This window comes from Natator depressus, chromosome 7 (assembly GCF_965152275.1).
Source record: "Natator depressus isolate rNatDep1 chromosome 7, rNatDep2.hap1, whole genome shotgun sequence".
In the NCBI taxonomy this organism is placed as follows: domain Eukaryota; kingdom Metazoa; phylum Chordata; order Testudines; family Cheloniidae; genus Natator; species Natator depressus.
Window position 1 is genome coordinate 112,328,438 of NC_134240.1, and position 11,357 is coordinate 112,339,794.

The 11,357-nt window shown below is 40.2% G+C and overlaps 1 protein-coding gene across 1 annotated transcript in view; it reads right to left on the reverse strand.

Moving 5' to 3' along the window:
* Nucleotides 1–11,266, reverse strand: part of NHLRC2 (NHL repeat containing 2) — a 54,230-nt gene extending 42,964 nt beyond the window's left edge. The window contains exons 1-2 of the mRNA XM_074959299.1: nucleotides 11,002–11,266; nucleotides 4,177–4,329 (exon numbers count right to left, since the gene is read on the reverse strand). Coding sequence (XP_074815400.1) covers nucleotides 4,177–4,329; nucleotides 11,002–11,167 — 319 coding nt within the window. The 5' untranslated portion in view covers nucleotides 11,168–11,266. The remainder of the gene's footprint in view (nucleotides 1–4,176; nucleotides 4,330–11,001) is intronic.
* Nucleotides 11,267–11,357: the final 91 nt, after the last annotated feature.

Below are 11,357 nucleotides of genomic sequence, written 5' to 3' on the forward strand. Positions count from 1 at the left end.
GTCCAACTCTGACTTTTTGAAGCTGTCTAGAGCTCTTCCTGAACTCCTATTTCAGACTCATTCCCCAATTCCTTAATCCCCGAAGGCCCAATCATTGCATTCAACAATTTGTTTAGCCTGCAGTCAATCTTTAGATTATTTTAGGAAACATACTGAAACAGTTTAACTTAAAAAATATCCCAGGTTTCTGGTGAAAGGTTACTGAAAGGAGAACAGTATGGCCAAAGAAGGCCTTTTAAAACTTTTTCTTCTTCTTCTTGAAGCACACATCTGCTTTCTAAGTTCAACAGAGCTACAGTTGCAGGTGTGCGTCGTTAAAGTTTTATTTACTAGAAGGGAAAGCTAAAACTGAGATCATATCCAACTCCTGACTCAGGTTTTCCACTAGAAGGGAAAGCATGAAAGGAGTTGTACCCACCCTTTAAGAGCTAAGAGGGCAGCAGTTGAGAGTGGGCGGGTGGCTGGCTGGCTGTAGGGACACAAATGGAGTTTAAAACCTCCTGAACTTTAAGTTATATATGCTTTTAAAGCCTGAAGTATATAGATTTGAAAAACAAAATGTCTGTTAAAAAATTTCTGTTTTAAAACCAAGCTTTCTTCACACTTTTTACTGCATTTTTTATGTTAGATGAATATTTTACATAAATTGGAATACTAACCTATTTTATTTTCCTTCTTTCTCCAGCCTTATTCTTCATCTCCCCAGGTTCACAAACTCTGATGTTTCTCTTGGTCCTTTTCTCCTTATTCAAATGATCGCTAAGTCTTGAGTCAATTTCCTGTTTAATATCAACACACACCTTCCTTCACTGTCACCACTACTAAAACCCTCGTTCTCTGACTTAAGAAATCTCTCACCTTGATTACTCTATTAATTGTTTATATTGTAGTAGCACCTACATTCACTATAATAGGCACAGTGCTAGGAAAGTTAAGTAAATTATTATAATCAGAAAAACACAAAACAGAAAAATTCCCCAACTTGACATTCAGCCGAGTGCTAAGGACCCTAGTATGCTAATATAAAGCCATGAATTTCAAACATTTAATATAATAATAATTTTAATAAACAGAATCAATGGTGGAATCATATTGTAGGCAAAATTTAAGAACATGCAAAGAGCCTATTTGTGAAACAAAAGCAAAAGCCTTTTTCCCCCAGTGAGATCTGGTGGTGGAATGAGAAGTTCAAGAAGCTGTGAAACAAAATAAAAAGTGTTTTAAACTTTGACAAATGAGGCTCCAACAGGAGGATTTTCAGCAGTGTAAAATACCCAAAAAGACAAGAAAGAAAGAGGTGGTAGCCACTAAGCCTAAAGCCATGGAAGGCGTACATAGCCATCTTGAAATGAAGGAGGGTTTAGAAAAATACACAGAGTGGCAAAGACCTGTGATAAGAGAACTGAAGACATCAGTGAGATCAAAGTCACTAAAGATGAAAGTGGCAATATGTTGATCAATGCGAAACAGACTAATGAACAGTAGAGAAATAACTTTGAACTGAGAAGGACTGAGAAGATGCCTGGAAAAAAAAAATTACCACCAATATTTAAGAGAAAAGGCTACACACAAGAATGTGGTAAATACTGCGCATTAAATTCACGAGCCACATGATGAAGATCTGGGAGAAAGTTATTGATAATAGACTTCAAAGAGCAGTAGAGGTCAGGACAATCAGATTTGACTCATGTCAGGAAAGTCAACACTAGATGCTATCTTTGCAATAAGACTGCTTGTGGAAAAATATGGAGAGAAGAGGAAAATGCTGCACACGGCATTCACTGAACTTGATAAGGCTTAGGACCACGTTCTGAGAGAAGTCATCCCAGTGACACATGAGAATGAAATAGATACATGAAGGATGCATCAGACTCTTCCAGAACATGTCTGGGGGTGCTGCTACCAAGTGAGAAGAGAAAGTAAACAGTTTCTAATAAGAGTCAGAGAACATCAAGGCTCGGTACTTAAGCCCTTTTTTATTCACATTGATGCCTGATGCACTTACAGAAAACATTCAGAGAGCGGCACCTTGGTGCATGCTTTTTGCAAATGATGTAGTGCTCATGGAGGAGAGCAAAGAGGAAGTGGGAGACTGAAAGAAAACCAAGGGCACACACGGCACGAAAATCAGCATAAATAAAAGAGAATATATGGTCTGTAGATCCCATGATACCTTGCAAGAAGACAATGAGACTAAGTCTGGGGAGGTCAGGCACCTAGCAATACAAGCACCTAGCTTCAAGAGTACAGGATAATGGTGAACTCAGCAACGAACTTATAATAATCAGAATAGGAAAGACGTGGACTAAATGGAGAGAAGTGATCTGCAATAAAGAATGCCTGTCAATTGAAAAGTCAGGCCTACAAGACGCTAATTAGGCCTGCACTTTTGAATGGCTCTGAATGCACTGAGGAAGAGACAGGAGCAGAGCTTGAATACAGTGGAAATACAGATGGATGCTTGGAGTTACAAGGATGGATCATTTCAGAATGATTGAATTAGGGCAAGTGTGAAGGTGGTATCAGTTATAGAAAAGCTTAGATGTTTTAGGCATGTGAAAAGAAGACTGGAAGAATACATAGGAAACAGGGTGTTCAACTTAGGAGTGGAGGGTAACAGAAGAGTTGAAGACAAAAACTAGATGGATGGATTTCATTCAAAATTATTTGATTAGCTGCAGAGTTTCCAAGGAACTGCTTCAAGACAGACTGGAATGGAGTGGAACTCGAAGAGTCAATGCCATATAGATAAGACTAAGGCTAGAAGCAGAAGAAGAAAAGATATACTATTCACAGAAATACCAGTGCCACCTTACACAGCACTTTTTGCTTAAACCTTTCCTGCCGCTCCAGAACAGCCCATTTTCTGCGTGTCAATCACTTCCCCATCCCACCTAAAGTTAGCTTCTCTCACAAATTGCAGTTACAGTATTTCCTCACTGGCAACTTCTCCACAACTTCTTGCATCTCTACCATTGTACCAAGTATTGTATTTCTCTGAAATAAGCTATAAACTCTTCAGGGCAGGGAACTTCTCTTTTTAAGTCTTCTGAAAAGAGCTATGTGTATTTATTACAGCATATAAACAACAGTACTTTATGCAAAACTAGCTAAGTTTTAGTACTCTAACTGAAGTGAACAATGCAATAAAGTTAAATATCAACAAGATAACTAATAAGAGAGGTGCATGGGAGGGTTAAACATAATAAATCATCATAGTTTGTAACAAAGAGTTGAAGAATGAAATTAGTTTCAATCCTCCTCATCTCATCAGAAGAAAATACCTTTCCAATATGTCATAAAAAGTGTCCATCACAGGTTAGAAGCATTTAGGAGCCTGCGTAAGAATGCAATTCTCCTCTTCTGACTCATCCTGATGTCAGGAGATCAGAATTTTGCTTAAAGATGGAGGGCAATTACTACCCATCTATGCAGCTCGAAAGCTTGACTCTCCCACCAAACAGAAGTTGGTCCTGTAAAAGATATTACCTGTCTACCCTAGTCAAGAAAGATAGGCAGATTTTATCTCCAACCAGAATTTAAGGAGGAAGAGTTGAAATGAGTCTCTGGATCAAAGAAGAGTAGGAGTGGAGGTGAGGAGGTCCTGCAGGAAAAACCGTAGGAACAGCCAAATTTGGGAAAAAGCTTTAGCTCAGCTTTCTGTTTTGTTGTTATTGCAGTCACTAATAAAACCAAACCCCAGGAATGGTGTAAGTATAGATCATCCACAATGTACGTATACTCTGATCAGAGCAGGTAGGGAACCTCACCTACTTAAAATCAGATTTTTTTTTAACCTATCAAGCCTTGAAAGCAAATTCAGCAGATCACATATGTCTAGAAATTCAGGGCCCAGTTCTTGCACCCTTACTCACATTGAGTAGTACCTTACTCTGCAAACAGCCCTATTTATGAGAGTAGCAGACCTGGACTTTTACATATTAATATCGCTTTTCTAAATTCACAGGTGCAACAACTGCCAAATGTAACACCTTTTAGAAGTGCTGTGGGAGTACATACAGTCGTCCTTTTTTCAGGCTACCATAGATTAGAAGGTACTTTTAGACACTACTGAAGTCTTGCCAAGTGTTTAGTAACCAGCAACAAAGTGACTCAGCTACTCCACCTGTGACATTGCTAAGAAATTCTATTCCAAGCAAACTAAAGCACTGATACCTTTATCACAGTACTTGTGCTCTAAGGCATGGAGGTCAGGCAGCAGGTGTATGCAGTTGATGCAGCAGTAAGTGAAGAAATCCAAAACCACCACTTTTCCACAAAGGTCTTTGTACAGAGAAATGGGACCGTCAGTGTTCAGCCACTCTAAATCTGGAATTTAGAAAACAGAGGTACTCAGTTAATTGAAGAATGAAAGAACAGATGACAGCGTTCAACATTCTTGGTACACTTCAGTACAATATAAAACATAACTTTCTATGCAAACAGGAAGGCAAGCCAAAAATCTTACAGATGGTAAATGTGTTTTCATGATCTGTAATTCTTCATAATTAATTATTTTAAAGGAACATTAGTGTACAGTTAGAAATCTAACTTAGGCTAATGATAATTCACAGATAAACCTTAGAAACATTTGTTCTGTTCAGAAAATATGATCTCCAAAACTCAACCACATGAGAAAGATGCAATGAACAGATATTTAGAAATAACTGATGTTAGTAAATTAAATACCTGCTGAACTTTGTTGTTAATGTCTTATAAAGATGTAAAATCTCCTACTGAAAGAATATTTCAATAACCTGTGCTGTTTCTGTTTTTGTTCCCCTTAAATTTTACTGTAACAATATTAAATGACAGCTACAAATATCTGTTTACTTACTAATTTCCAATAATAAAAACTGCTATTCCAATAAGAAGTGACTTCCCAAGGACAGATGGGAAGTCAGTAACAAAGCTAGGAATCAGAGTGGTAGCCATGTTAGTCTGTATCAGCAAAAACAAAGAAGAGTACTTGTGGCACCTTAGAGACTAACCAATTTATTTGGGCACAAGCTTTCGTGTGCTAGAACCCACTTCATCAGATGCATGGAGTGGAAAATACAGTAGGCAGGTATATATACACAGTACATGAAAAGGGAGTTGCCTTACCAAGTGGGGGATAATGTTAACGAGACAATTCAATTAAAAATCCTATCTCACAATCATATGCTCTAAACAGTAGAAAACACTTCTTCCGAAAATACTAAAGATCAACATATGGGTGGGATTTTCAAAAGAGCTTAGGTGATTTAGGACAATAAATGTTATTATATTTTTGAATAAGACTTGTGCTCCCAAGCCACTTAGGCATTTCCGAAAATTCCATTTTATGACTATTTCAACAGACTAGACTCTCATCAGCCCATAGGCTCCAGGACAATCCTGCTATTGAAGTCAATAGGAGTTATGCCTTTTCCTTCACTAAGAGGACTGGGCCTTAGCTAAATATTTACAGCACTGGTAACGTTAATGGCACTTATTCACATAAGCTAAGAAGAGTCTATTTACACTACCAGACCATCAATTATTAAAAACCGCAACAGAATGAGATTTATACTTTATGGCATTTCTCCTTCTCTTACTGGAGTTAAAGTATCTTTCATGAACTGGATACAAATATGCAGGGAATAGAAAACATTTGCTATTTATTTGTGCTGCTTTTCAGGCCCTGACAAAAAGCACAGGGGAGCAGGATTAACCTATCAGTGACCAGCCCAAGGTGAGCTTGCACGTAAGTGGCAGAACTGAGAATGGAATCCAAGAATCCTAAATCTAGCTAGCAGCTCATATTGCCTCATTAGTCACAAATCAAATGCACTCCCATGATGGATACTTTCATTTTAACCTATCCAGTGCTGCTTTTTGAATTTTATACATTTAGGCCTCAAGCCGGCAAACTGCTCCATATGGTAGGGTTGCCAGGCATCCGGTTCCAGTCGAAAGGGGACCCTGGTAGCTCAGGTCAGCACCGCTGACCGAGCCATTAGAAGTTCTGTCGATGGCGCAGCAGAGGCAAGACAGGCTCCCTGCCAGCTCCGCACAGCTCCCCGGAAGCAGCTGGCACGTCCCTCCGGCTCCTAGGCGCAGGTGCGATCAGGGAAGTGTCGCATGCTGACTCTGCCCCCAGCGCCAGCTCCCATTGGCCAGGAACCGCAGTCCATGGGAGCTGCGGGGGCGGGGCCTGTGGGGGCAGGCAGCACGCCTTCACCTAGGAGCTGGAAATGCCAGCCGCTTCCTGGAGCGGCATGGAGCCAGGGCAGGCAGGGAGCCTGCCTTAGCCCCGCTGCATCGCCAACTGGAAGCCACCTAAGGTAAGTGCCGCCTGGCCAGAGTCTGCACCCTGAACCTTCTCCTGCACCCCAACCCCACGTTGGAACCCCCTCCTTGAGCCTGCACCCCAAACACGCCCCCCGTACGCCAATCCCTAGCCCCAGCCCTGAGCCCCCTCCTGCACCCAAACTCCCTCCTAGACCCCACACGCACACCCCAACCCCCGGCCTGAGTCAGTATGGCTCTGTGGAGGTAAACCCTCTTGCAGTATTTAAGCTTTTATACATAAAAGACAGTATGGAAAAAGGAACAGAGGCACACCTGTGAGAAACTGACACTCCAGCATGTGAGGCTGGTATCACTGACTTGGTATGTGGAGTGTAAAGAACATAAAAAAGATCAAAGACGACAAGTAGGGAGAGGAAGAGTGGTGAACGGTCTTTAAATTGAGAACAAGAACTTGATGCAATGTAACGGGAAGCTCAGGAAGGATTCAATGAGGTGGTCACAGTGATCAACAAGGACAAAGTATGAGTACGGTATCAGATATACTGGAGACAAAAACAGACAGGTCTTTTCATAAATAATGAAACTGCTAATAAACGTCTTTATTCTTATTTTCTTTTAAAGTAGCCTAAGATCTAGGAAAGGCTGGGGATAATCTGTCAAACTGTCTCAACACATACAACAGGAGGAAAAATGTGGAAACTCGAGAGGAAAAAACAACCTACAATTGTAGTTTAAATTATACATGACAAAATTCTTCTCTCAAAACTGAACAAAAGATGGTTTGACCATTCGCTCTCACTACATGAGCGTTCCCATTGACAATAGTGGTATCTTGAACATCTGCCATGGAGATCAAAGTAAATAATTTTGCTTTATTTTAGTATTAGATGGATACGCATGAAGAGGTTTTCATTTAAATACTGTAAATAGCGTACCAGGGCAGAAATGGGACATCATCCTTTAGGGTTTGGGAAAAATCCTGAAGCAGTCCTTAAATCTGTTATAGAAAAATTACAGTATTTGTGTGGGAAAGAACAAGCCTGGAAGTCTGCATAATGCCAAGTAGTTGTGGTGAAGTTATTTGTTTAAGGTCCCCTGTTAAATAATTAGTAAATTCTAGCTTTGCATTTAAGAAGCAATAGCATTTTTCAATTGCTTAGGAGCCCAAATACTCCTAGTGTAGATATGCAGAATAATAAAAGTCAAAGAAGCTCCAACAGTTTCCTGGCTTGAGGTAGCTCCATACTCCAATTTACAACAGCTCGGGATCTGGACCATATTCTTTTAGATACTTTTTGACATTAAAAGAATTTAACCTAATAAAGGAAGGTTGTCTGTCCATTATACTATTTCAAATATAATGTTTACTCGTAGAACTTCCCTTGACTTTATCACTAGCAGTAAATCAAGTGAACAATATTAACATAAGAAACATAAATGGTCGGAATAAACTGTCAGGAATAAATGGTCAGTTTTCAGAATGAAGAGAGGTAAATAACAGGGTCCCCCAAGGATCTGTACTAGGACCCGTGCTGTTCAACATATTCTTAAACGATCTAGAAAAAGGGGAAAACAGTGAGGTGACAAAATTTGCAGATGGTACAAAATTACTCAAGATACTTAAGTTCAAACCAGACTGCAAAGAGTTACAAAGGGATCTCACAAAACTGGGTGATTGGGCAACAAAATGGCAGATGAAATTCAATGTCGATAAATGCAAAGTAATGCACACTGGAAAACATAATCCCAACTATACATACAAAATAAAATGATGGCATCTAAATTAGCTGTTACCACTCAAGAAAGAAATCTTGGAATCACTGTGGCTAGTTCTCTGAAAACATTTGGTCAGTGTGCAGCGGCAGTCAAAAAAGCTAATGGAATGTTAGGAACCATTAGGAAAGGGATAGAAAAATAAGACAAATATCAATATAAATCCATGGTATGCCCACACCTTGAATACTGCATCCAATTCTGGTTGCTACATCTCAAAAAAATACATTAGAATTGGAAAAGGAACAGAGAAGGGTTTAAAAAAAAATTAGGGGCATGGATCAGCTTCCACGTGAAGAGAGATTAAAAAGACTAGGACTGTTCAGCCTGGAAAAGAGATGACTAAGGTGGGATAGGATAAAAGTCTATAAAATAATGAATGGTGTAGAGAAAGTGAATAAGGAAGTGTTATTTATCTCTTCATGTAGCACAAGAACAAGGGCTCAGCCAATGAAATTAATAGGGAGCAGGTTTAAAATAAACAAACGGAAGTACTTCTTCATACAAATCCCAGTCAACCAGTGGAACTCGTTGCCAGATGTTGTGAATGCTGAAAGTAAAATGGAATTAAAAAAAAATTGGGTAAATTCGTGGGGGTAGGTCCATTAATTGCAATTAGCCAAGATGGCTAAGCCTCTGACTGCCAGATGCTGGGACTGGACAGCAGGGGATCCATCACTCGATAATTGTCCTGTTCTGTTCATTCCCTCTGAAACATCTGGCATTGGCCACTGTCAGAAGACAGGATACTGGGCTATATGGACCATTCGTCTGACCCAGTAATGCCGTTCTTATGCTTTTTATGCAAAATAATAAAAGTCAAAGAAGCTCCAACAGTTTTCTGGTTAGCGAACAATACTATGTGGCTATTAATATTATCTTAAATCAGCCAAAGGATATTTAGGGATCAGCAGAGGCAGTTTTCCAGAAGGATCTGAAAAATTAATAGCCCACACGTAAGATCTACTTGCTGATCCTTACCATAATGACAAAAATGCAGTGTTTCAGGAGCCAAATTAGCAATCAACGTTACTCAAAAGAGCCACAGTAGTGTGAATTCATGGTTTCATTTACTATAGTACTATATAGTCATATTTAAATGGTATGACAGGGAAAATATTTAGTTTTCATATATTATTCTCACACAAAAATGACTGGCCAACTATTATTATTTTATCAGCTAGAATTGGTTAATAAACATAGTAAAAACATCCTGACGGTTAATAACTTAGATTGGTTAATAATTAAATAACACAGTGTTTTAATATTATGTGCTGCAATAAATAGGCATTTGTGGCTCGCAAGCCCCAGTCTGAGTATCACTGCTCTAATGATATTTTACCCAGCCATTAGTACTTGTTACAAGCAAATGGATAACAAAAGATTTGAAGAGATGTTTCAAGATCTGCTGTCTTGCAAACAACCAAGGCTACAATTTTTAATTTGTTTCACCACAGTTTGAAAACTTGGAGCTGCTTCCTTTTTGGCCGGAATGGCAACAACACAAAGTGGGGCATTTAGAGAGAAGCTCAGAGGGGATCCTGGAAAGGGAGAAAAACAATTTAACAGATAAGTGTCTTTCTTGCTACAATATTTAACACTTACTATTTTACTGAAGTTTAAGTCTTCAGTATCAAAGACATGAATATCACTAAAACATTTTAATTCCATCTTTTTTTACACTTTGTCTCTGAAGATATACAAGTGTCAAAAAAAGGTAATAAACATTTATTTGAATTAATAAAAAAGTTACGACAAGTGATTAGAGCAATGGATTTTACACCCAGCCTGCTGGGTTGTATTCCCACATGAGGATAATTATACTACTTACCCTACTATTTCTTGACTGCTATTAAGTCAAGGACACTGTGTTTACACCTCCCTGTGTGTTTACTACAATGCACCAGATAACAGAACTGCTAACCAAACCCCAGCATTAAAAATAACGGGGCAGATCCCTCCCCTCCAAAACCATGAGATTGGCTAAAAATAATTTTTAATGGTGTTCTGTTTATTTACCTTTTGACTGGAGCCTTTGATTCACATTTCTTGCAACCACGAGGGTGAATTTTTTTTTCATACTTTTTTAAAGAAAATCTAAGATTCTCAATTAATAACCTGATTCCAGCAGCTAGGGCTTAAAGAAAAACACCAAACACTGAAATACTGAAAATAAAATTGTGAGAGCTAGCAATACTGAAGTCTGGTGCATTTTTATCTCAAGGCAGTGCCATTGTGTTTGCTTAACTTTTTATTCTTGGAGACTTGTCTTTATTCTACAGCTAGGAAAACGGAGACCACAACGTTAACCTAACTGCTCATGATCAGGAAAAAAAGCAGATAACTAGACGGAGAGAAAAGAGGGATGACTACTCAGAGCTTCCTGTCATCCAGTCCTGTGCCTCTCATGCTCACAGACCACCCGCTTCCTGGAGCATACAGAAAGGAGTCAAGAGTAGCAGCCGTGTTAGTCTGTATCCGCAAAAAGAAAAGGAGGACTTGTGGCACCTTAGAGACTACCTAATTTATTTGAGCATAAGCTTTCGTGAGCTACAGCTCACTTCATCGGATGCATCCGATGAAGTGAGCTGTAGCTCACGAAAGCTTATGCTCAAATAAATTAGGTAGTCTCTAAGGTGCCACAAGTCCTCCTTTTCTTTTTACAGAAAGGACTGGGATTAGAACTCAGGGCTGTACACCCAGAAAATGAATCATGGCAATTGATTTTCTTACACCAGCCCAACTCTCTGGGTGCGATTCCTAGGGCCGTGGCGGCAAGTGCCAGAGGCCATCTGGGGGGACGGGGAGGGAGGTGACAACAACCCAGAGCGGCATGCCGGTGTCGCGCTATAGTAGGGCGCCACCTCACCGCCTCGCAGTCCGACGGCAGCGGCTTCACCGTGGCTCCAGCCCCCGGCCCGGGGAAGGGCCCAGCCCTCACCTATCACCCACCTCCTCCAAAGTCGGGGACCCTGAGGTCCTGCTCCCAGCTGTCCACCTTCCTCAGGTACTGGTAGACCAGGTTGTCCTTCTCTTGAGGGGTGAGGGTGTCCAGCAGGGCATACTCCAGCTGGGTCTGGACAGGCAGGAGCCCAGGGAGGCCGCCACCCGCCGCCATGTTGTCTCCCTGCCTGACCGGTGTAACGACAGACACTGTTTACTGAACGGCCTTTTTCTCTCAGCGTATTCGACACCCACACCTTCCATTTCTTCGAACGACAGGAACAACAACAAAGGGGGGATGTTTCTTTTTAAAAATCACTAATTTAAAATAATAAAAAGTTCCTATATTTTTAAAGCAAAACAAA